Source organism: Oncorhynchus tshawytscha, linkage group LG13, assembly GCF_018296145.1.
Source record: "Oncorhynchus tshawytscha isolate Ot180627B linkage group LG13, Otsh_v2.0, whole genome shotgun sequence".
Lineage (NCBI taxonomy): Eukaryota > Metazoa > Chordata > Actinopteri > Salmoniformes > Salmonidae > Oncorhynchus > Oncorhynchus tshawytscha.
In genome coordinates this window covers 46425482-46450317 of record NC_056441.1, presented here as the reverse complement: position 1 = coordinate 46450317, position 24836 = coordinate 46425482, and the positions used below count along the sequence as shown (strand labels likewise).

General features: G+C 44.1%; 1 protein-coding gene across 2 annotated transcripts in view; it reads left to right on the top strand.

Annotated features, from left to right (window-relative positions):
- Positions 1-24836, top strand: part of LOC112265010 (beta-1,3-glucosyltransferase) — a 141311-nt gene that overhangs the window by 70163 nt on the left and 46312 nt on the right. For both annotated transcript variants that reach the window (XM_042295785.1, XM_024441995.2), the window contains exons 4-7: positions 15641-15750; positions 19913-19989; positions 21349-21460; positions 24013-24149. In XM_042295785.1, the coding sequence (XP_042151719.1) occupies positions 15641-15750; positions 19913-19989; positions 21349-21460; positions 24013-24149 (436 nt within the window). The remainder of the gene's footprint in view (positions 1-15640; positions 15751-19912; positions 19990-21348; positions 21461-24012; positions 24150-24836) is intronic.

Genomic DNA, 24836 nt, shown 5'->3' with positions numbered 1-24836 from the left:
AAATCATGTCCAATCAGTTGAATTTACCACAGGTTACTCCAGTGAAGTTGTAGAAACATCTCAAGGATGCAAATATTTCTAAATGGGGTATTGGGGTGTTGTGTGTGTGTGTAGTTTGATGAGGAAAAATATGTATTTAATCCATTTTAGAATAAGGCTGTAACTTCACAAAATGTGGAAAAGTTGAATGGGTCTGAATACTTTCTGAATGCACTGTAATTGTTACTGTGTGGATTTTCTTTAGCGATTGTAAATGTGCTTATGGCCCTGAAGATAATTAGGCCAGGCTAAGCCTGGGCAGTGCTATCTATTGTTCTTCAAGCCAACGGCCTCATATCCATGCTACTGTATGACAGGGAGCCAGCCCATGATGAGAGTTCTCCTCCGTGAAGCCCTCCTAGGAGGCCCGCTCACAAGTTGCTGACAGAAAACTTATTGTAGGCTACACCACCAAAAGCTCTCCTCTAAAAAATGTAGTAGCTTAAAATAGTCTAACATGTTTCAACACACTATACATCAGGGCCACTGTGGGAGTACTTGTCAAAAATGCTCGGCTGTGTGTGTGCCTCTCGAGGAAAAATCCTACAAAGAAGATCTTGCCTCTCGCCACTCTTGTCTTCCCACTCGGTTTGTCTCCCGTTTTTTTTCCTGAACTCATCTGACCTGCGCTTTATTTCTTAGATCAAGGCATCGAGCACACCCACCAAACACAAAATATTAGAAACATTATCCCACACTAGTCTATTAAGGAAACACTCTCCCATAGTACTTCCTCTATGTTCTCTCTCTCTCTCTCTCTCTCTCTCTCTCGTACTATGCAGAAACATGCTGTTTCGGTACTAAGTGGCAATGATGTTGACTAGATCCAGCGTTGAGGTTTAAAAGCAGATGATGGGAATGAGGATTCGGAATCTGTTAAAACTAAATAGCCTCTGGGTCCTGAATTATTGATGCAAAGTAGGGGGTTTAAAGCTGCCTTCAACACTCATTTGCTGAGTTTTCCACGGAGACCTGGACTGCAGCATTTATAATGAGTGTGATTAAAGTAGGCGTACAGGCCCCTCTGAACTACAGGAGTTGATTCTGGCCGGCTCTCATTCTGTGCCCATTACTCTCTGAGAATCGTAATAAGGACATTGTGTTTTTCTCTCTCCCCCATAACGAGTCAGGGGGAGACTGACTCATTCTCTTTCTCTCTCCCAATCTCTCTCTCTGTCCCCCAGCTCCCTATTTCCCTCCTCTCCAAATCACAGAGAGATATTTATGACACTGACCTTTCCCGCCATAAACTGAAAGTTGAACACACCACGCTTCTATTGATCCCTGCACCGGGCAATTAAAACTCGGTATGAGTGGAAATCGTTTGCACTTTCTGTATGACACATGGGCCAGTGGCCTGCCGAAATGCCCCTATTGGAATATAAATTCTCTCCATCCGACTGAATCGAACCCTCAGCAGGCCTGAAAGTTGGCCATATTGAATTTGTACTTTTGGATAGAATATCCCTTAGCGCCTGGGGATCGGTATTAGATTGTGGCGCTATCTGGCGTAACAGACACGCTTGAGCAGCTCAATGCTCTCCTGTGTGCCCCATCTCTTAGGAGCTCCCAATTGGATCCCTAGCAAGAGAGAGAGAAATGGAGTGTGTTTTTATGGCAAGAGATGGATAATTCCGGAGCGGGATAATTCCAACATGCCAACTGATGCAAGCCATCGGAATGCGGCATCTTCCTACACCGACCCAATCAGAGGCGGCGGCGAGGACTCGGGGCCCTCCGCTTATAGAAATCAGCTATTGACATCCTCCGTGTCTGTCTGCGCTGATGGCTACAATAGAGAGCTTTACATCTGCAATGACACATCTATTGTTCTCCACACAACACACTAATGGCCTCAACGGTGGCAGAGGAGCTCTGTCCTTCTCAACAGAAGCCGAATGTCATTTGACAAAGAAATTGGTCTCATTGAAATTGCACGATTGATCTGCCTCGATCTTTCCCTTTCTATGTATTGTCTATGCTTATGTGTTTAACCTCGCGCGGGGGTGAAGTTGGGCCCTGAGCTGTGTGAAGGGTTAAGCGCCAGTGAGCTGTAGTTAGGACTCCCACACCTGCAGCACTGATGGGGTGACCCCCTCCCTCTCTCTACCCTCATGCTCCTCTGTCTCCTATCACTTCACCCCCTGCCATCCTGTTCCTTCCTGCTCAGTTGACACAAATCCATGTGTCAGTATGGATTTGTGTCAACAAGGTGACAGCACTGCAGGGCCAGGCAACCACATGCACAAACACAATTTGTATGCTACATTTTAGCATGTATGTGTGCCCACGCATGAACACACACACACAGACTTACTTTACAGTGCAGTCATGATCTGCTCTTGTGCACAGTCTACTGATCATCACCATAAACACACTTGGCTTTGCTTTTCTATCTCTCTTTCTCTCACTCACACCCAGAGTGCATCGAGCATCAACTCTAACACACTCCACTGCCTTCACTGACCAGAGAGGGTGATTGTGTTTTTGCCATTTATCAGAGAGGGTGATATTACAGGAAGGCTGGCTCCATGTGATGAGAAAAAGGAAAGGAATGGAGAGGGGCAGAGCTTTCTGTCTCCTTCCAGGCAATATATATATTTTTTATCTATGGACTGCCCCCACCTCTTGTAGAATACAGAGCGAGAGGAAGAGGATCAACAAACACACTCATATGCTCGCCAGCTCGATGACCAGACAACGACCTGGCAAAATAAATAATCTAAATATGGTGTGAGGTTGACGACTGTGTGTGCGTGTTTGCTTGCGTGCATTTGTGTGTCTGTGGTGTCTCTGTCCGTGTGAATGTATGTCCGTGCGACCTCACAACCAGTGCTAAGGGACTCCACTATCTCCCTAGCCACCTTCTTTCCTCTTAAGCATCGCTCCACACTCTTCTCAGCCGCTAGCCATCGCAGAGCAAAGCGGGGAAATCCACTTCCGTTTGTCATTGAGAGGTATCTCTTTGTGTTTTGAAGTGTCTTTGGCATGGGAGCCACCATTTTAAATCAACTCTGCTGTAATTCGATAGATTTATCGAACCCTCACTTCCCCTGGGACTGCCTGCTGTGGCTGTCGGGATATTAAAAGAGGAACGTGGAGAGGCATTCGGGGCTAAAGGGCTAAATTGAGAGGACGGGAGGACAAGGCATGATGGAGATTAGGTTAGAAGGGGGCACTGTACCAGGATTCATCATTTTCCTCTCTTCATGTGTGCACCACAAGGCACCCTATCCCCTAAATAGTGCTCTATGTAGTGCTCCATGTAGGGACACATCCTCCACACATCCGGCGCCGACAGAGATGGCCGCCTCGCTTCGCGTTCTTAGGAAACTATGCACTATTTAGTTTTTTTAATCTATTATTTCTTACACTGTTACCCCAGGAAATCTTAAGTCTTATTACATACAGCCAGGAGGAACTATTGGATATAAGAGCAACGTCAACTTACCAACATTACCAGGAATACGACTTTCCCGAAGTGGATCCTCTGTTTGGTCCACCACCCAGGACAATGGATCGGATCCCAGCAGGCGACCCAAAACAACGGTCCCACAGAAGGGGCTGACGGGGCAGCCTTCTGGTCAGGCTCCGTCGACGTGCACATCGCCCACCGCTCCCGAGTATACTACTTGCCAATGTCCAGTCTCTTGACAACAAGGTAGACGAAATCCAAGCAAGGGTTGCCTTCCAGAGAGATATCAGAGATTGCAACATTCTCTGCTTCACGGAAACATGGCTCACTCGGGATACGTTATCAGAGTCGGTACAGCCACCTGGTATCTTCACGCATCGCGCCGACAGAAACAAACATCTCTCTGGTAAGAAGAAGGGTGGGGGTGTATGCCTTATGATTAACGAGTCGTGGTGTGATCATAACAACATACAGGAACTCAAGTCCTTTTGTTCGCCTGACCTAGAATTCCTTACAATCAAATGCCGACCACATTATCTACGAAGAGAATTCGCTTCGATTAAATTCACAGTCGTGTATATCACCCCCACCCCAAGCAGGCACCTCGACGGCCCTGAAAGAACTTCAATGTACTCTATGTAAACTGGAAACCACGTATCCCGAGGCTGCATTTATTGTAGCTGGGGATTTTAACAAGGCTAATCTGAAAACAAGGCCCCCTAAATTTTATCAGCATATCGAATGCGCGACCAGGGCTGGCAAAATCCTGGATCATTGTTACTCATCATTGTTAATCGACGCATATAAAGCCCTCCCTCGCCCCCCTTTCGGCAAATCTGACCACAATTCCATTTTGTTGCTCCCAGCCTATAGACAGAAACTAAAACAGGAACCGCCCGTGCTAAGATCTGTTCAATGCTGGTCCGACCAATCTGATTCCACGCTTCAAGATTGCTTCGATCACGTGGACTGGGATATGATCCGATTAGCGCCGAACAACATTAATGTATACACTGATTCGAGCTAAGTGTCAGTACAGAGACAAAGGAGAGTCGCAATTCAACGGCTCAGACACGAGAGGTATGTGGCAGGGTCTACAGTCAATCACGGACTACAAAAAGAAAACCAGCCTCATCGTGGACCCCGATGTCTTGCTCCCAGACAAACTTCTTTGCTCGCATTGAGGACAATAAAGTGCCACCGACAAAGGCCTGATACCAAAGCCTGCGGGCTCTCTTTCACTGCAGCCAATGTGAGTAAAACATTTAAACATGTTAACCCTCGCAAGGCTGCCAGCCCAGACGGCATCCATAGCCGCGTCCTCAGAGCAGCTGGCTGGTGTGTTTAAGGACATATTCAATCAATCCCTATCCCAGTCTGCTGTTCCCACATGCTTCAAGAGGGCTACCATTGTTCCTGTTTCCAAGAAAGCTAAGGTAACTGAGCTAAATGACTATCGCCCCGTAGCACTCACTTCCGTCATCATGAAGTGCTTTGAGAGACTAGTCAAGGATCATATCACCTCCACCCTATCTGACACCCTAGACCCACTCCAATTTGCTTACCATCCCAATAGGTCCACAGACGGCGCAATCGCAATCACACTGCACACTGCCCTAACCCATATGGACAAGAGGAATACCTATGTAAGAATGCTGTTCATCGACTACAGCTCAGCATTTAACACCATAGTACCCTCAAAACCCGTCATTAAGCTCAAGACCCAGGGTCTCAACCCTGCCCTGTGCAACTGGGTCCTGGACTTTCTGACGGGACGCCCCCAGCCGGTGAGGGTAGGAAACAACATCTCCAACCCGCTGATCCTCAACACTGGGGCCCCACAGGGTGCGTTCTCAGCCCTCTCCTGTACTCCCTATTCACCCATGACTGCGTGGCCATGCACACCTCCAACTCAATCATCAAGTTTGCAGACGACACTACAGTGGTAGGCTTGATTACCAACAACGACGAGACGGCCTACATGGAAGAGGTGAGGGCCCTCGGAGTGTGGTGTCAGGAAAATAACCTCACACTCAACGTCAACAAAACAAAGGAGATGATCGTGGACTTCAGGAAACAGCAGAGGGAGCACCCCCCTATCCACATTGACGGGACAGTAGTGGAGAAGGTGAAAAGTTTTAAGTTCCTCGGCGTACACATCACGGACAAACTGAAATGGTCCACCCACACAGACAGCGTGGTGAAGAAGGAGGCTGAAGAAATGTGGCTTGTCACCAAAAACACTCGCAAACTTTTACAGATGCACAATCGAGAGCATCCTGTCGGGCTGTATCACCGCCTGGTACTGCAACTGCTCCGCCCACAACCGTAAGGCTCTCCAGAGGGTAGTGAGGTCTGCACAACGCATCACCGGGGGTGAACTACCTGCCCTCCAGGACACCTACACCACCCGATGTCACAGGAAGGCCAAAAATATCATCAAGGACATCAACCACTCTGAGCCACTGCCTGTTCACCCCGCTATCATCCATCAGACTGTTAAACAGCCATCACTAACATTGAGTGGCGGCTGCCAACATACTGACTCAAATCTCTAGCCACTTCATAATAAAAAAATTGGATGTAATAAATGTATCACTAGTCACTTTAAACAGTGTCACTTTATATAATGTTTACATACCCTACATTACTCATCTCATATACTGTACTCTATACCATCTACTGCATCTTGCCTATGCCGTTTGGCCATCACTCATCCATATATTTATATGTACATATTCTTATTCATTCCTTCACACTTGTGTGTATAAGGTAGTTGCTGGGGAACTGTTAGATTACTTGTCAGATTTTACTGCATGTTCGAAACTAGAAGCACAAGCATTTCGCTACACTCGTATTAACATCTGCTAGCCATGTATATGTGACCAATAAAATTTGATTTGAATAGGATGCCGTATGGGACAGAGCCTTCCTCTCTATTGTTTGATGATTCATCGAAACCCATGTGGCACCAGGGCCGGTGAATTCACTCTTAATTAGTTGATTTTTTTAACCCCCGGTTTCTCCTCTGCTTTGACATGGGGGGGGGGGTGTATTTATCTACACAATGAGAGATTGGCACACAGCTTATCTGATGATCGCACTAGTCGCAGGCAGCTGGTGTAATATTGCTGTTTGGTGTAGTATCAGGACACTAAGCCGTCGTGGAACTGCACCTAGGGTTTTAGAATACAGTACACGGGCGCAGAGTATAACAGACATCACACTCTAACTAAGCGGACTGAGCAGAAGGGCGTTTAGAGGGGATCTAGAGGTACAAGAGACGTATTTTGGCTCTAACCTGATCTTTCAGAGGGTGGTGTGTGTGTATAGGAGAAACGATAAACAAAAGCCTTTTGATCTATTGGGGATCTGTGATGGGGTGTGGGTAACCATGGTGGAGAAAGAGGATGCACACCCAGAGCAACACACATGACATTAAAAAGATATGACACCGATCCAGTGTTTACCCTTTGTTATGTTTGTTCCTTGTATAATGACAAACCAGAGCATAGGTTTAACTACTTTTAATGAACATATACTTCAGCTAGAAAACTCCTTGTTTAGCCATGCAAGGCATTCTTCAACCACCTGCTCCCCCCCCCCCCGCATAGCCTGCTGGGTAACGTAGTCTAAATGTTATTAACACAACAACACATCTTCTTTCCTTTACAAGAAGTTTAAAATAATTACTTTTCTATTTAACTACACATGTCACATCACATTTGTTTACTCAACCTGCATAACACGCAATTTTCAATAACACACACTTCTTTCCCCCAATTGCTTTTTTTTTACATTGCTCTCATCGCTTAAGAGGCAATAAACATATTCTGATGTATTATTTTTTCAACTAAATATAGTCTTTCCAACAATACAATATTGTGGCTCTATTTCTTTTCACATAAACAAAACATTCAGTACAGTTGCCCCCCTTTTTTTAAAAGCAATTCTCAATAAGCCTTTCAGGGGCTAAGACAGTCCTTTTTGGTCTTTCTGCTGAAGTGCTTCCTGAAACATTTGGACAGCGTTGTCAGTCAGGGTGTTCTGACTGATTTGTCCATTTCTAAAGGCATTTGATGCTTCAGCAGTATCCTCCTGATGATCCTCTTGAGTGAATGGCTGAAGCCTTAGATCCACTCTGTTTCGTCTCAGTTGTGATCCATGCTCTGTTTGGATCTCATAGGATCGTGGTGCAACTTCTCTCTGCACACACCCTTGCTGCATCCAGGTTCCTGTAGTGATGTCTCGGAGTCGTTTATGATCTCCAGGTTTCAGTTCAGGTAAGTGTCTTGCACTTTTGTCTTGTCGCTGTTTTTGTTTGTCTTTTTGTTTTTCCTTCGCGAGTTTGACTTTGTGAGCACCTCTGGGTGTTAGAAAGTCCTCATGGATGGGCAGGTTGGTTCTGATGCGACGTCCCATCAACATTTGTGCAGGTGAAAGTCCGTTCTACAGCGGTGCGCTGCGGTAGATCATCTGATTTTTGAGGAAATCCTCCTTTCCATCATGTGCCTTTTTCATCAGACCTTTGACAATTTTGACTGAACTCTCTGCTAAGCCGATGGACCTTGGGTAGTTGGGGCTGGAGGTGTTGTGTCGGAATCCCCAATCGTTAGCGAACAATCGGAATTCGGAACTTGAGAATTGCGGGCCATTGTCCGAGTACAGTTCAGACGCAACCCCATGTCTTGCAAATCCTGATTTCAGGTAGGTGATTACAGATTTGCTGGAGGTAGTTGGTAGTGTTGCTACTTCAGGGTAGTTTGAGTAGTAGTCGGTAACAACAATGAGACTTTTTCCATTGCAGTCAAAAAGGTAAACTCAAAATTTGTGGGAGGGTCTGTTGGGTACTGGATGAGGCATTAGCGGCTCGGCGTGCTGCTTTGGCCTGTAGGTCAAACACAGTTCACATGAAGCAGTGGTCTGGCTGATTTCCTGGTTCATTCTTGGCCAGTACATTACTTCTCGTGCTCATCGTTTTGCATTTTTCCTCACCCAAGTGACCCTCGTATTTTCTGTAGCATTTCTTTGTGTAGTGTCATGGGAATGACAATCTTATTGCCTTTGAACACTGTTATCCACCATGATGAGCTCTGCTCTGCACATCCAGTAATCCTGTATTCTCCTTGGACAGTTGTTTTTGTTGAGCGGGCCATCCTATCAGTGTTGTTTCTTTCAACTCTGTCATTGTTTGGTCAGCTGCGGAGTCTCTTTTGATCTGCTCCATTCTCTCAGAAGACACAGGAAGTGATGCTACCATCATGTCGACGTAGGCCTGAATCTCAGTGTTTTTCTGTGTGTCGAAGCTCTCTTTCTTGTCGACTGCTCGAGAAAGAGTGTGGTGGCAAACATGAACTTTCCCGGGGTATAGATCATCTTCACATCATACTTTTTCAGTCTGATCAACATTCTCTGGATTCTCATTGGACAATCATTCAGTGGCTTCGACATGATTGACACCAATGGTTTGTGGTCGGTTTCTACTTCGAAGTTCCGTCCGTAGACGTATTGGTGAAACCTTTGCTCGCCTGTCAAGGCTCTGGACGCATAAGCGACGGGTTGCCATGTGTCGTCATGCTGTTGCAGAAGAACTGCTCCCAGGCCAAACTGTGATGCGTCTGCAGAAATCCTTGTGCTTTTCTCTGGAACATGAAACCTGAGCACGGGCTCTCCATGTTGTTGATGGCTGACGTTTTCCTCTAGTCTGGTTTGACTCCATCCTCTGAAAGTACGTCTCCCACAAATGTAAGTGTTTTCACACCAAACTCGCATTTGTCCTTGTTTAGTTTTAGGTTGACTTTCCGTGTCAGGTCCAGCACTTGTCTCACTGTCGCATCGTGCTCTTCTTTTGTGGACCCCCAGACGATGATGTCATCCATCATGGTCTCCACTCCTGGAATCTGCTCGAATGTGCTCGAAGATCATGTGGATTGTCTTGTGGTAGACCTCTGGCGCTGAGAGAATCCCATATGGTAGACGAAGAAATCTGTACCTGCCCTCAAGTGTGTTGAATGTGCATAGCCTTGAGCTTGCATCGTCTAGCTTCATTTGCCAGAATCCTGGTGTGGCATCAAGCTTACTGAACCACTTTCCTCCAGTAAACTGCGACATTATCTCTTCTCTGGTTGGCAACTTGAAATACTCTCTCTTGATTGCTTTGTTGAGATCTCTCGGGTCTAGACATATCCTGAGATCGCCATTCTTTTTTCACCACAATAACCAGTGAGTTTACCCAGTCTGTAGGTTCATCCGTTTTTGTGATGACGTCCATCTTTTCCATGCGTCCAAGTTCCTCTTTCAGCTTTTTCCTCAGTGCAAAGAGAACTTTTGTCATCGAACACATCCTCATACTCAGCCAGTAGTGATTCTTGATCATTTTCACTCTGTGATGTTACTACACTCTTTTCAACAAATTGAGCTTTTCACATGCATTGATTCCGAGAATAGGCTGCACACTCTTCCACAATCAGCAGCTCTGCTCTGAACTGTTTCCTTTGTGCTGTAAAGTTACTATGCAGCTTCCTTTGACTGGTATGTTCTCCCCTGTATAACCAGTAACATTCATTTTGGGTGTATTTTGCTCTTCACCTTCAGTGTTTTGTAGTCATCCAGCGACAACAGGTTTAGCTGTGCTCCAGTATCAAGCTTGAATGGTATTCACAGTCAATGGCACAATCCATTCAGCATTTACTGCATTGCATATTTCCACAGAATTAACAAAGAATTCTTCAATCTCCTCCTTGACTGTGTGAATTATTTTCTTTGTAGCCTGAGCTTTGCAGCATTTTGAGAAATGATTATTTGGATAAATCCACATTTTCCACATGTAGTGTTTGGATTTCTCTCTTTTGCTTGTTTTTGTTTTGTAAGGCGTTGTGTGTATTGCTCCTCTCTTTTTATTGCGTACACTGACGTCTCATCCCTGCACAGCTCTTTAGCTTGTGCTCTGGTGGTTTCAGCTGCTCGACACATTTACTGCTTTATCCAAAGTTAAATCTTGCTCACGCAGCAATCTCTCCTTGAGTCCATTATCAAGTATGCCACAGACTGTCTTTCACTAGTGAGTCTTTCAGATTTTCATTTTCACAGGTTTTGCTCAGTGTGTTCAGCTCATCCAAAAACTTGTATCTCTCAGACGTGACGTTCTGGCTTGGTACAAAGTACTCCTCAAATTGAGTCATTAGCACAGTCAATGTGAAGTTTGCCTCGTCTTGCTGAAAGCTATTGTAAATGTCCAATGCCTCCTCTCCAATAACATGCAGAAAATTGGAAGCTTTCAATTTGTCATCATCTCCCCCTGCACCACTGGCTGCTAGGTAGATATTGAATCTCTGCTTGAAACATTTCCAATTGTCAGCTAAATTGCCTGTTAACTGCATAGGAGTAGGAGGACTTAGCCTATCTATGACGGAGGACAGGAACAGTGTCAATTTCTCTTACTTCAGTATGCTGTTCATCAACTTGCTCGTCAACAGATTCCAATGCAGCCTTGCTCTCGCTGCTGTCACTCTGGCTGCTGTCATTCTCGCTGCTGCGGCTTGTTGTCCTCACTCTAGCAAGCTAGCATCTTCGACTACTCACGTCACTTGACTTGTGGTAGAATGTTCAATTTTCGTTGCGGAAATTTGCAGTTACTCCTTTCTTTTCTGTCTCGTCATAGCGACTACCAATCTGACACCATGTTATGTTTGTTTCTTATATAATGACAAACTGGAGCGTAGGTTTAACTACTTTTAATGGACATATACTTCAGCTAGAAAACTCCTTGTTTAGTCATGCTAGGCATTCTTCAACCACCTGCCCCCCCGCATATCCTTCTGGGTAACGTAGTCTAAATGTTATTAACACATAACACACCCTTGACCCCAGTGCAGTTTTTTCAGGCCCTGTGTGGGAATGGGTTCAAGTGCCATCCAGTGTGCTTGCATCATCTCTTTCTCCTCCCCCTCTACCACTCTCTCTCTATTCCCCGTGTTGCTCTACCACCACTACTCGCCAGAGGAAGATTACAGACCTGACACTAGCTGCTGTGACTTGTTTGTTTTTGTTTTTAAATCCCCGTGTTACTGTTTGTTAAAAAAGTTTTGCAGAAACACAAACCTCCCCGCCGGTAATCATAATTTACGACACGCAATACCTTGGACTACATTGTGTGCAAATACTTCAGCGGCTAATTAAAATGTCCAGGACTTCAAAATGGTTTGTTTGAGCCCTATTGCGAGAGCATGTATGAGGCCAAGGGCTTTAAAGTGTAGACAATTTGGTCGGATATGCAACGAAATATTGTGATGTGTGACCAGGAGTTTTATTTTGGGAGCACTGTGCGACTATGAAAAAAATCTCCCAGTTAATAATTGTTGTAATGATGAAGCTACGCTGTACCGTTGTTTCCTGAGTGCCCTATTGAAGAAAGTCCAGACTCGTACGTGTCATGATAGCACCATTGCTACAGCGAAAACGACTTGCATCTAGCCCAACGAGCTCAAGTGATCTGACCCATATTACCGGCGTAATATTTTTTTCTTCCTATGCAGCGGATCACTGGGACCACATTTTACATCCATAAACCATGTCGTGGGCCGTTCTAAAACTACTCGTGCGTCAACGTTGTTAACCATCTGTGTACACTTTGTTTAGGCGTTACTTCATTGGCTAGCTGGCTAATAACCTGGTTACTTTACCAGTATAACCCAACCATTTGGGGACACAGAAAGAAAGGAAAAGGGATAGCTTCTTCAGGAGATCAATGATCGTAGCAATGAATGAATGGCAGTTATCTTGCATGTGGTCATCACAAACCTGACGTTTTTAAAGAGACTGTGTACCATTTTCAATGTGATGCATCTCAGTAGGAAAAGTGTGATTTTACACAATGTAGAAACCTAATATTCCACAAATGACTTTGTAATTTCAATGACAGGTATTCGTATCAACGTTTTAGCTTTGATATTAAACGGATGTGTTTACAGTGTTACATCTTAGTTTCTAGGGCACCACATGTGCTTCAGAAGTAGCTAGAATTCATATAGGCTCAATATAGGCTGTATCTCCGTCAATTAAAACAAACTTATTTGAAGTGCTCCTAACTTTTTAAAGTTGAGAGCACCAGAGCCAAGGAGAGATGTTAATTTAGAAACCTGACGGGGCCCCAGAAGGTTACAGCAGAAGTCATTACAAGGAGTGCTGCCTGAGAGGCTTGGCTGCTAGCCTGGCCAATTTGCTCCTCTCTAGTTTCTACACCTGGATGTGGCTTGTTTCCCTACTGGGGCGGCTCTGTAGACATATTCTGTGTTTATAGGCTAGGCCTATACCATGTAGCCTAGGTTCCATAGATTTAGAGACCTGTTCAAGAGGTTAGAAAGGGAGACCAATATCCAGAAGGTTGCTGGTTCAAATCCTGGTAGGGACAATGAAAAGTGGGAGAGGATCTGACAATCTCAAGGAATGCTGCTCGTTTAAAATCCTTGGCTCCATCCATCCATTCAGGGAGTCAGTCAGTCAGTCAGTACAGCTGGATGTGGCCTACTGTCCCAATGTATCTCACTGATCATCCCTAAAGCCAACACCTCATTTGGCCGCCTTTCGTTCCAGTTCTCTGCTGCCTGTGACTGGAACGAATTGCAAAAATCGCTGAAGTTGGAGACTTTTATCTCCCTCACCAACTTCAAACATCTGCTATCTGAGCAGCTAACCGATCGCTGCAGCTGTACATAGTCTATCGGTAAATAGCCCACCCATTTTTACCTACCTCATCCCCATACTGTTTTTATTTATTTACTTTTCTGCTCTTTTGCACACCAATATCTCAACCTGTACATGACCATCTGATCATTTATCACTCCAGTGTTAATCTGCAAAATTGTAATTATTCGCCTACCTCCTCATGCCTTTTGCACACAATGTATATAGACTCCCCTTTTTTTCTACTGTGTTATTGACTTGTTAATTGTTTACTCCATGTGTAACTCTGTGTTGTCTGTTCACACTGCTATGCTTTATCTTGGCCAGGTCGCAGTTGCAAATGAGAACTTGTTCTCAACTAGCCTACCTGGTTAAATAAAGGTGAAATAAATAAATAAATAAAAAAACAACTATACTGAACAAAAATTTAAACGCAACATGCAACCATTTCAAAGATTTGACTGCGTTGCAGTTCATATAAGGAAATCTCTCAATTGAAATACATTTATTAAGTCCTAATATATGGATTTCACATGACTGGGAATACAGATATGCATCTGTTGGTCATAGATGCCTTTAAAAAAGGTAGGGGTGTGGACCAGAAAATCAGTCAGTGTCTGGTGTGACCACCATTTGCCTCATGCAGCGCGACACAACTTCTTTGCGTAGATTTGATTAGGCTGTTGATTGTAGCCTGTGGAATGTTGTCCCACTCCTCTTCAATGGCTGTGCGAAGTTGCTGGATTTGGTGGGAACTGGAACATGCTGTTGTACACGTCGATCCAAAGCATCCCAAACATGCTCAATGGGTGACATGTCTGGTGAGTATGCAGGCCATGGTAGAACTGGGACATGGGGCCGTGCATTATCATGCTGAAACATGAGGTGATGGCAGTGGATGAATGGCACAACAATGGGCCTCAGTATCTTATCACGGTATCTCTGTGCATTGAAATTGCCATCGTTAAAATGCAATTGTGTTTGTTTTCCGTAGCTTATGCCTGTCCACACCATAACCACGAGTGGTTTGACATCAGCAAACTGCTCGCCCACACAACGCTATACACGTGGTCTGCGGTTGTGAGGCCGGGTTTGGACGTACTGCCAAATCTCTTAAATGAGGCGGCTTATGGTAGATAAATTAACATTAAATGCACTGGCAACCGCTCAGGTGGACATTCCTGCAGTCAGAATGCCAATTGCACACTCCCTCAATACTTGTGGCATTGTGTTTGTGTGACAAAATCGCACATTTTAGAGTGGCCTTTTACTGTCCCCAGCACAAGGTGTGTCTGTGTAATAATCATGCTGTTTAGTCAGTTTCTTGATATGTCATACTTGTCACGTGGATGAGTTATCTTGGAAAAGGAGACATGCTCACTAACAGGGATGTAAACAAATTTGGAACATTTCAGGTATATTTTATTTCAGCTCATGAAACATGCAACCAACACTTTACATGTTGCGTTTATATTTTTGTTCAGTGTATATTTTCACAATCCTCAGAGCAAAGGGCTGTAAAATCGTCAAAGACAGTTTTGGGGATTTTTTGCGGGTCGTTGGGTATAATTCCATTGAACTGTGTGATGGGACCAAAATTGCACACATTCTTCACTCCATTAATCCTTCAGCCAGGTTGTTATTCCGTTGGCAAGCAAGAGAGACCGAGAGCTTATGTAGCTTACAGTCGTTCCAATGGCCACCGATGTGATTCGTCACCCTGGCAAGGCCCCCATTCCATTTACTATTCTGTAAATGGATTCCGCATTAAGGCCGCCTGCATTAGTGGGGCCTGTAATATGAGCCCTATAGAAAGTGACAATAATGATATGTAAACGTTTCACACGCTGAGGCGGCCCACTTCCCTGAAGAGCGATCAAGGCTGATAAGAGACATTGTCGAGCTGCTACAGCAAACTATCAGCAGGCTCCCTGTTAAGCTCAGGATCGTTACACACTGGAGAAACTCAATAATATTTACTAGGCTGCCCATCTTGTTTCTCTGCCCTTGCCACACACAGTGGACAGCAGGGCTTTAGGCTGATTCAGCTATCTGTTGGGTTCTGTCACTACATTAGTTAGTCCCCATCTGACTGATCATCATTTACTGTCGTGTGTGTGTGTGTGTGTGTGTGTGTGTGTGTGTGTGTGTGTGTGTGTGTGTGTGTGAGACAGTGACATTTGTCACTCAGGCCAAATAAAGTTCTTATTTAGGGGATGGTGATTGTTTACAATGGAGGTCAGAGTATGGTAGTGTTGGTGTTTGGAATTTAAGAGAGCTGTTAATTATCCCTAGAATATCTTTAGAAAGGGAATGTGTTGTGTGGGAATTTAAGAGAGCTGTTAATTATCCCTAGAATATCTTTAGAAATGTAATGTGTTGTGTTGGTTTGGCACAAATTCACATCCTGTGCTGTTTTTCTGACCTAATGTGTGCGTATTTCTTCTTTTTAAACCTGGTGTGTGCGTGTCTCTGATCTGTTCCTGTGCTGTTTGTGTGTTGCAGACCTGCGAGAGATAGTGTTTGTGATCCAGAGCCAGAGTAACTCATTCCACGTGAGTCGGGCGGAGAGACAGAGAGCAGACCTGTTACAACAGACTCAGAGCCTCACACAGGTACCACCAGCGCCACCAATGCCTCTTAGAGTCGCACACACAGCATACGTTTTACTATCCTGTATTTACATTCAAAATCCTATTTTCCCTGAACCCTAACCTTAACTCCTACCCTAATTGTAACCCTAACCTGGGACATGTCCCCATGAGGGACTATTCCTTGTTTTACTATCATTGTGGGGACATTTGTGGCTTTCCGGTACCCACAATGATAGTAATTCACACACACACACACACACACACACACACACACACCACACACACACACACACACACACACACACACGTTTTTAGAGAAACAACAGCAGCATCCCTTAACTTCAACCATCTTCTCTAAGCAATATGGTTCATGGCCACAAATAGCTGTTATTTACCTACTTTCCTCTTTGCTCCCTGTGGACCATATAGCCGTTATCCTTTTGGAATAATTTGTGTGGAAAACCATCAGTTTAGTGTAACCGTGTCAAGTTGAAATACCACCATTGGTATTCTACCATTGAATTGCTTTTTGGTGAAGCTTCCAGCCAAAGTGTTTCAAAATTGTGGTCAAGTGTGTTTGTGAGACAGAGGATGCAAGATCGAATACCAGTGCAGGCTTGTGAGCGAGAAAGCTAGACTTTTAAATAAAGCCATTGAGAGTGGTTACATTTCTCCAGCCCCATCCCTTACCAAAACAGTGGCGGGGTGCCTGCTTTGTTGTTTTTTGAACTGCAGATTGTTCCTTTAACACCGTGTTATAAAACCTAATTAAGGAGTGGAGTTGATAAGTTCTGTACAGAATACCATAGACAACCAATGAAATAAAGGATATGTCTTTTCACAACAAACATAATCAATGAAAGAGGCACCAGTGCAGCCCATGCTTTTTGCCACATGGTGTCAGCATTGCTTTTTATGTGACGGAAACGATCATTGTCTCAGTTTGTATCCCCATCTGAGAGGTAGAGAAAACGAGGTACTGGTAGCATTGTGTATTGTCCAGTAGTGCAATGAAATAAAGTAGCTTTCACCTGGTCAGTCTGTCATGGAAAGAGCAGAGGTGTTCTTAATGTTTCGAACCAATCACGTGTTCTTCATGATCGTTTCGAACCAATCACTCCAATAGATCTGGCAGGCCTCCCTATAGGGGTTATACACTTAGTATACAAAACATTAAGAACACCTGCTCTTTCCATGACATAGACTGACCAGGTGAATCCAGGTGAAAGCTAGGATCCCTTATTGATGTCTCTTGTTAAATACACTTCAATCAGTGTAGATGAAGGGAAGGAGACAGGTTAAAGAATGATTTTTAAGCCTTGATACAAAAAACACATGGATTGTGTATAGTATTTGTGCCATTCAGAGGGTGAATTGGCAACACAAAATCTCAAAGTGCCTTTGAATGGAGTATGGTGGTAAGTGCAAGGCACACCAGTTTGTGTCAAGAACTGCAGCGCTGCTGATTTTTCATGCTCAACAGTTTCAAATCAAATCAAATCAAATGTATTTATATAGCCCTTCGTACATCAGCTGATATCTCAAAGTGCTGTACAGAAACCCAGCCTAAAACCCCAAACAGCAAGCAATGCAGGTGTAGAAGCACGGTGGCTAGGAAAAACTCCCTACAAAGGCCAAAACCTAGGAAGAAACCTAGAGAGGAACCAGGCTATGTGGGGTGGCCAGTCCTCTTCTGGCTGTGCCGGGTGGAGATTATAACAGAACATGGCCAAGATGTTCAAATGTTCATAAATGACCAGCATGGTCAAATAATAATAATCACAGGCAGAACAGTTGAAATTGGAGCAGCAGCATGGCCAGGTGGACTGGGGACAGCAAGGAGGCATGGTCCTAGGGCTCAGGTCCTCCGAGAGAAAGAAAGAGAGAATTAGAGAGAGCATACTTAAATTCACACAGGACACCGAATAGGACAGGAGAAGTACTCCAGATATAACAAACTGACCCTAGCCCCCGACACATAAACTACTGCAGCATAAATACTGGAGGCTGAGACAGGAGGGGTCAGGAGACACTGTGGCCCCATCCGAGGACACCCCCGGACAGGGCCAAACAGGAAGGATATAACCCCACCCACTTTGCCAAAGCACAGCCCCCACACCACTTGAGGGATATCTTCAACCACCAACTTACCATCCTGAGACAAGGCCGAGTATAGCCCACAAAGATCTCCGCCACAGCACAACCCAAGGGGGGGCGCCAACCCATACAGGAAGATCACATCAGTGACTCAACCCACTCAAGTGACGCACCCCTCCTAGGGACGGTATGAAAGAGCCCTAGTAAGCCAGTGACTCAGCCCCTGTAATAGGGTTAGAGGCAGAGAATCCCAGTGGAAAGAGGGGAACCGGCCAGGCAGAGACAGCAAGGGTGGTTCGTTGCTCCAGAGCCTTTCCGTTCACCTTCACACTCCTGTGTGTATAAAGAATGGTCCACCACCCAAAGGACATCCAGCCAACCTGACACAACTGTGGGAATCATTGGCGTCAACATGGGCCAGCATCCCTGTGGAATGCTTTCGACACCTTGTGGAGTCCGTAACCCCCCGACCAATTGAGGCTGGCTGTTCTGAGGGGAGGGGGGTACACAACTCAGTATTCGGAAGGTGTTCTGAATGTTTGGTATACTCAGACTGATTCAGCTGCATATTTCTATAAAAAGTGGCTGTGTGTAAGACAGTCACTTGCAGGAGCTCGCAGAGTTTGTGCGTGCGTGTGTGTGGGTGCGTGCGTGCGAGCATGCATGTACGTACGAGTGTGGAGGCTCTGGCTGTTGCAGGGACCAAGCCCCCCCACCCTTTCCTCACACACCCCACCCAGTCTACTCCATGTGTAAAGCTTAGCATAATGTGTGTCTGTGATGGCTGTGTCTCTCTGAAGTGGTGTAAAGCGATGGGTTTTTGTCCCTGCAGCCTGCCGGGTGTTTGAACTGATTTGTTTCTTACTACCTGAGGTGAAAGTCAAGTTTAGACTGGTGAATATGCCATTATGTTGTTAGTGTGTATATGGGGCTTGACTGAGCTTCTGGCAAACCCCCGGCTGACTAATGTGGTTAACATACTGGACACAGACTAGGATTAGGAATTTACAGTCCAGTACTATGATGGTGTGATGCTAGGTATTTGTGGGGCATTGCTGTTGAGTAGCCTGAGTATTTAAATCAATCTGGAGAGAGGTTGTGTGTCTGTGTGTCTGTGAGCAGCATGGTCCCCCTTGGTTTCCAGTCTGCTGAGTGGAGTGGATGCAGTCATGAACCCTTGTTTTCCTCTCTGTGCGAGACTACCGCAGGCCACTACTGAATACATCACATGCCCTTCAACTCGGAATCAGAGAAGGTTTGATTGAAACCCAAGTTTCGTGTTTTCACGAAAGTGGCTAGGGCAGTCAAATACTTCAATACTTTGTGGCAATCTTTTGCACACCTGAGTACCTTTAGGCTACACACAGTTTGTTTGTTTTAAAATAACGATTCTATAGGTACTTAGTAGAGCTGGGCGATATGAACAAAAATCCATATTGTGATAAATTGCCTGAAATTGCGATAAAAGGATGACCCTTTAAACTACTAGTAGTAGTTTGATGGTTGTAGCTGTCAATTGTCCATTTAACAATCGCCCATATTAGCAAACATTTCATTTCAAGCTTCACTTTCTCTAGTATAGGCTACTTGTTGTAATGAACAACATCAGCAAAATGCCTGCGATAAGTGAACGCTGTGGTCAGTGTCAAATGTTTGGTTTATCGTCCCAGCTCTAGTACTTAGGCTTTGTTTCTGTGCCTCTGCTGTGTCCAACTAAACAAACACAATTTCTCCTAATAAAGATTCTTTGAGGACTGTCCTTCCATAGGTTCCTTAGGTTGTCTTTCCTCCTGCTGTAAACTAAAGACTCTTTGGTTACTCTGCTCTAAATTGAAGAGTTCCTTTCTTAGTTACTCTGCTCAAGATTACTGCTGCAAACGAAAGACTACCTCTTAGGTTAATGTTTTAAAGTAAATACTATTTTAGTTAATCTGCTGTAAAGAAAATACTTCCTTGGGTTACTACTGTAAACACTTCCTTAGTTACTCTGCTCTGAAGTCAATACTTCTTTAGGTTACTGCTGTAAAGTAAAGATTTCCAGAGGTCCCACTGTTGGGCTTGACTTAAACACTCTTTCTCTTTTCAGACACCCCCTCCGATCCTGCTCCTCCACAGTCTGACAGACAATGAGGGAGACTGGAGCATCCTTCCTGTGCTGCCTTAGTAAGTGCTTGGACCTGTCAGCTCTCAAAAGAGCAGCCATTACCCACATTCACAAAGACTTCCATCTTGTAATTCCCATCCATACAGTACAGTATGGATGTAACGATTCACCGATAAAGTTTACGAATCGGTGGTTAAACATTTTTTGGGCCTCAAATGACTTCCTACCTTCCTGAAAATACCGCTCATATTTTGTGACAACTGCCTCCTCTCCTTCAGTGTTGAACTAAGAATGTAATTATGTTGATGGTTATTGAGTCATTTTGCATGCCGAACAACAATATCAGTAGTCTATTTAAAATGTGCACTGTGTGCAGCCTCGTGCGCAGACCAACGAGAGGTAGGCCTATTTCTGATCGACAAGTCACATTCAGCATTTAAATGTTTGCAAAATGGCCTTCACAATATTCAGCTTTATTTGTTGAGTGACAACCAATGTAATTTGCTAGGTCATTTTATTCAAATGCATTTTTGAAAATTGTGATTTACTGGAATATAAATAGGTTAAGCTACTGCCGGAGACAACTCAAGCATGCATGCACATGCAGCTTTCAAGACATGTTGGGCGAGCTTCACCATCCCTTCACCAAATCTAACATTGCCCCCCACCATAGACATATACGTCATTCACACATGCATGCAATCATGCACTCACTCACACACAAACACACTCACTCAAACACACCAGACAGAACCAGCTCATGAGCTCCATCAGCAGCAGGGCCACTCTAAAATGTCAACGTTGAGAACAGAGTGCCCCATGGTGGCGGTGGGGTGACGTCTTTGAAATTGTTTCAAACGAAAACGTGCAGTTCTTGTATCCTATAGGAGCTCGTATCTAGATACGTATCAAATCGCCTTGTAAGGAAAATATGCACATCCCTACTATACAGCATGTCTCCACCTGCTAGGGTCAGGCAAAAACATATCATCTCTGGCAAATAATCATGTAGCAATATTGGAGGTTATATGAAAGTATTATTGATTTAGTACAGCATGACCAATACACACAATACTTAATCCATTTGAATTTTAGAAGGTATTTCTCCTATTGTATAACAGGATTAGCTACCATACTATGATAGTTACCTATAGCCGCCCGTGAACGTATGCCCTGTTCTGCCTTTTGCTAGCCTGGGTGTCAGTCTGTTTCTGCTCTCTTGCCAACTACTTATTGAATTCTCATGCCAAACAATGACAACAATGATGGAGAAGGCAAGAGCGTAATACCAATCTGGAACCAGGCTAGCCTTTTTCCTACAATGAGGTCAAAACGAGAGGTCATGTCATGAATGTATCCACTGGTTCAATAAGCTGTGCAAAGGTCTGGTGACCCTGACAGTATTTCTGCTTCCTCAGTTTATCCTTGTTGTTTGGGAAGAACTCATCCTGGTTGGTGTTTCTGGAAGAGGAGACTAACGTCAAGGTGACCAAACTGCTCCAGGCCCTCAGGAAGTTTGACAGGAGAAAAGTAAGTGACCCACAGACTTAGGATTGTAATAATAATATTTTTATACGGAGGGACCGCTCTGTACCAGTCTTTACTTACCGTATTCACAGTACTTCACTTCTCCTTAGCCAACGACAGGGGAATTTCCCCACTGAGCACCAGCCTTCTGTCTCAGCAGCTGTAATAGTCAGTGGGTTGGACCTAGTCTTGGAAACCCACACCCTAGGAAACAGCAGTGACTAGGGTCTGGGATTAATGATGGACTCTCTTGGTAACTTCGAAAAGGAAAAAAACTATTCCGGGTATGGTCCTCTTCAGCAGAATACCGGCTCTGAAATACTACCCTGGTTATGGTAAAATTAAAGTGAGTATTGGACATCATTTTTCATTCCAACCTTAAGCATTGGGTTGGATCCTGTATCTGGGCCCATATAAACCTAGTTTCTAGGCAGATAGGTTGCTTCCGGCAATATACCAATGCTGGAGCTTAACACATCTGTAGAAGTTCCAGCATCAGTTGGGATAGAGTGGTTGGAAATAGGAATCGTGTTACCGATAACGTCGCTGCCGGATCCACTTGTTGCTCTAGCTCAGGGATGGGCAACTCCAGTCCTCGGGGAACCCAGCTAACACACTTGACTCCAATAATCAACTTCAGTTTAGAATGCAATTAATTGAATAAGCTGTGTTTGCTAAGGATGGAGAAAAAGTGTGACACCACTCTGGCATCCCAGGACCAGAGTTGCCCATCTCTGCTCCAGCTAAACGCAATTCCTGCCTGCATTTTAAGCTCTGCCTACCCAAACTCATTATTTGTTGGGAGAGTTGTCTGTCATGAAGAGGAATTTTACGAAATGTTAGATAGAAGCCGACATCATCCCCGAACCTTGTGCCGTTGCCTATCTTGGCCTGTCTAGGCCTGCAGTCCAACCAGCCTGTAAAGCAGGCTGTCTGTCAAACACAGTATGAGCTGTTTTAGCCTCCCGTCCTCCGGAGGCCTATTTTAATCTCTCACTCCAACAATAATAATAATTAACATTTAACAATTAACATGTAACAGTTAACATTTTATCTTGACCGGCAGCACAGATGCATGCAGGGTTTATTAAGGTGTCATCATTTGGGGCGGCAGGTAGCTTAGTGGTTAGAGCATAGGGCCAGTAACCGAAAGGTTGCTAGATCGGATTGCCGTCGCTCTGCCCATGAACAAGGCAGTTAACCCACTGTTCCGAGGCCGTCATTGTAAATAAGAATTTGTTCTTAACTGACTTGCCTGGTTAAATAAATAAGTATTTAAAAAAAAAAAAAATATATATATATATATATATATATATAGAGAGATTTTTTTTATTTTTAAATATACCATTTTACTTCTAGCTTGTCTCCAGGGCCACTCACTGAGGTTCAGGATCCAGGTGTTGCAGGTTGATTACCTAGTTGTTTTAAACCACGAGCACAGGATGCCAATAGAAGGTTTTGTCCTCCATAGTGTTATTGAGTTAATATTAATTTTGTTTTAGAAAAGTGGATTCTGTGGATAAAACCAGATAATGACAGTTGAAAGAGGTGTTGCTTCATTTGCTTCACCTGTCATCCTATTGACTGTAGAAAAGTGAATGCTTAAACTTTCTGGATTTTGTTACCATCAATAATTTGTATAGGTTTTATCAATGTTTCCAATTTACTTGGCTTTCCTACGGTCAAACATATATTTCTTGTTGTCTTGGGAGTTCAAAAATTATGTTTTTGTTGCTTATTTTTATGGATGAAAGATGAGGTTTTTGATAAGCCTGTACAGTTGAAACAGGCTTTAAACCAAAGCACGGGATAGAGAACTCAAAGCCCAATATCATCCAACGGCCATCCTGATTAGTACATCCCGATACCGTCCAATGAACAACATCAAACTAATTACACCTCCCGGTGGTACACCAGACCTTCACCAAAAAACAGAGAACAGAGGTTCAAGCTATTCTTACTCTGAAAAACAATGCATAATAATTAAGTGAACCTTCCATCTGCTAGCCGGGACAGCCTGGAACCTGTAAGGGATTCCAATTCCAAGTGGGAAATAGAATTCATTATTATCTCATCATCCACACACAGCCCTGAGCTCTGTGCACAGCGCTATATCAGGGATGTAGGCTGTCGGAAACGATGTAGGCTGTCTTATGACTCATTTTAATAAATCACTCTGTATGTGTGACTTCAATTTAGACTCAATTCGATTCAGTATTAACGCAGGGACCATCTTTACTATGGTCAAATAAAGTCCCAGAATAGTTTTGGGTACTTTAAAAACAGCTACTACTTTAATAACTGGTAGACTCCCCTCAGAGATATGCTTCCATTTATCCAAATAAAATAAGTGTATGCATGCAAGCAGTAGTTTGTTAACAAAGACATGAGTAAATTTGCTTGTCATGTCTAATTGGGAATCATGTTTGCTCTTTTTATAAAATGTCTTTCTGCAATGTTTCTAATGTTTATCACCTCAATGAATACAGCCCAGATGTGTGGCGCATTAGCAGCAATGTCACCATGATGCTGATGATGTCACATCCATCCCTCAGGAGTGGTTCCTGGGTAAACCTCTTCATGATGAGGAGTCGACCATCATCCACCACTACGCCTTTGCAGAGAACCCCTCCATCTTTAAATACCCAGACTTCTCTGCTGCCTGGGCCCTTAGCATCCCCCTGCTTGACAGGTCAGGTCCTAATCTATATCTACCTTGTTTAACTCTTGTTGTCTCCATCTACCTTTAAAGGTGCAATCTGTGATTTGTACATCCATTTTTTTTTTTTTACTTCTAAATTAATGAAATAACTACTGTATTTCTTCTTGGAAAATATAACTTATGAATGCCTCGTGAGATTAGTTCAACTGTTTTATCTGATCAGAACCCAAAATATAAGCTGTTTCAGTCCACTGTTTATAAACAATGTGTACTGAACAAAAATTTAAAGTGGTGGTCCCATGTTTCATGAGCTGAAATAAAAAAATCCCAGAAATGTTCCATACGCACAAAAAAGCGTATTTCTCTAAAATGTTGTGCACAAATTTGTTTATATCCTTCTTAGCGAGTATTTCTTCTTTGCCAAGATAATTCATCCAACTGACAGATGTGGCATATCAAGAAGCTGATTAAACAGCATGGTCATTACACAGGTGCACCTTGTGGGGACAATAAAAGGCCACTAAAATGTGCAGTTTGTCACACAACACAGTGCCACAGATGTCAAGTTTTGAGGTGAGGGAGCGAGCAATTGGCATGCTGACTGCAGCAATGTCCACCAGAGCTGTTGCCTGATAATTGGATGTTCATTCCAACGTTGTTTTAGAGAATTTGGCAGTGCGTCCAACAGGCCTCACAACCACAGACCACGTGTAACAT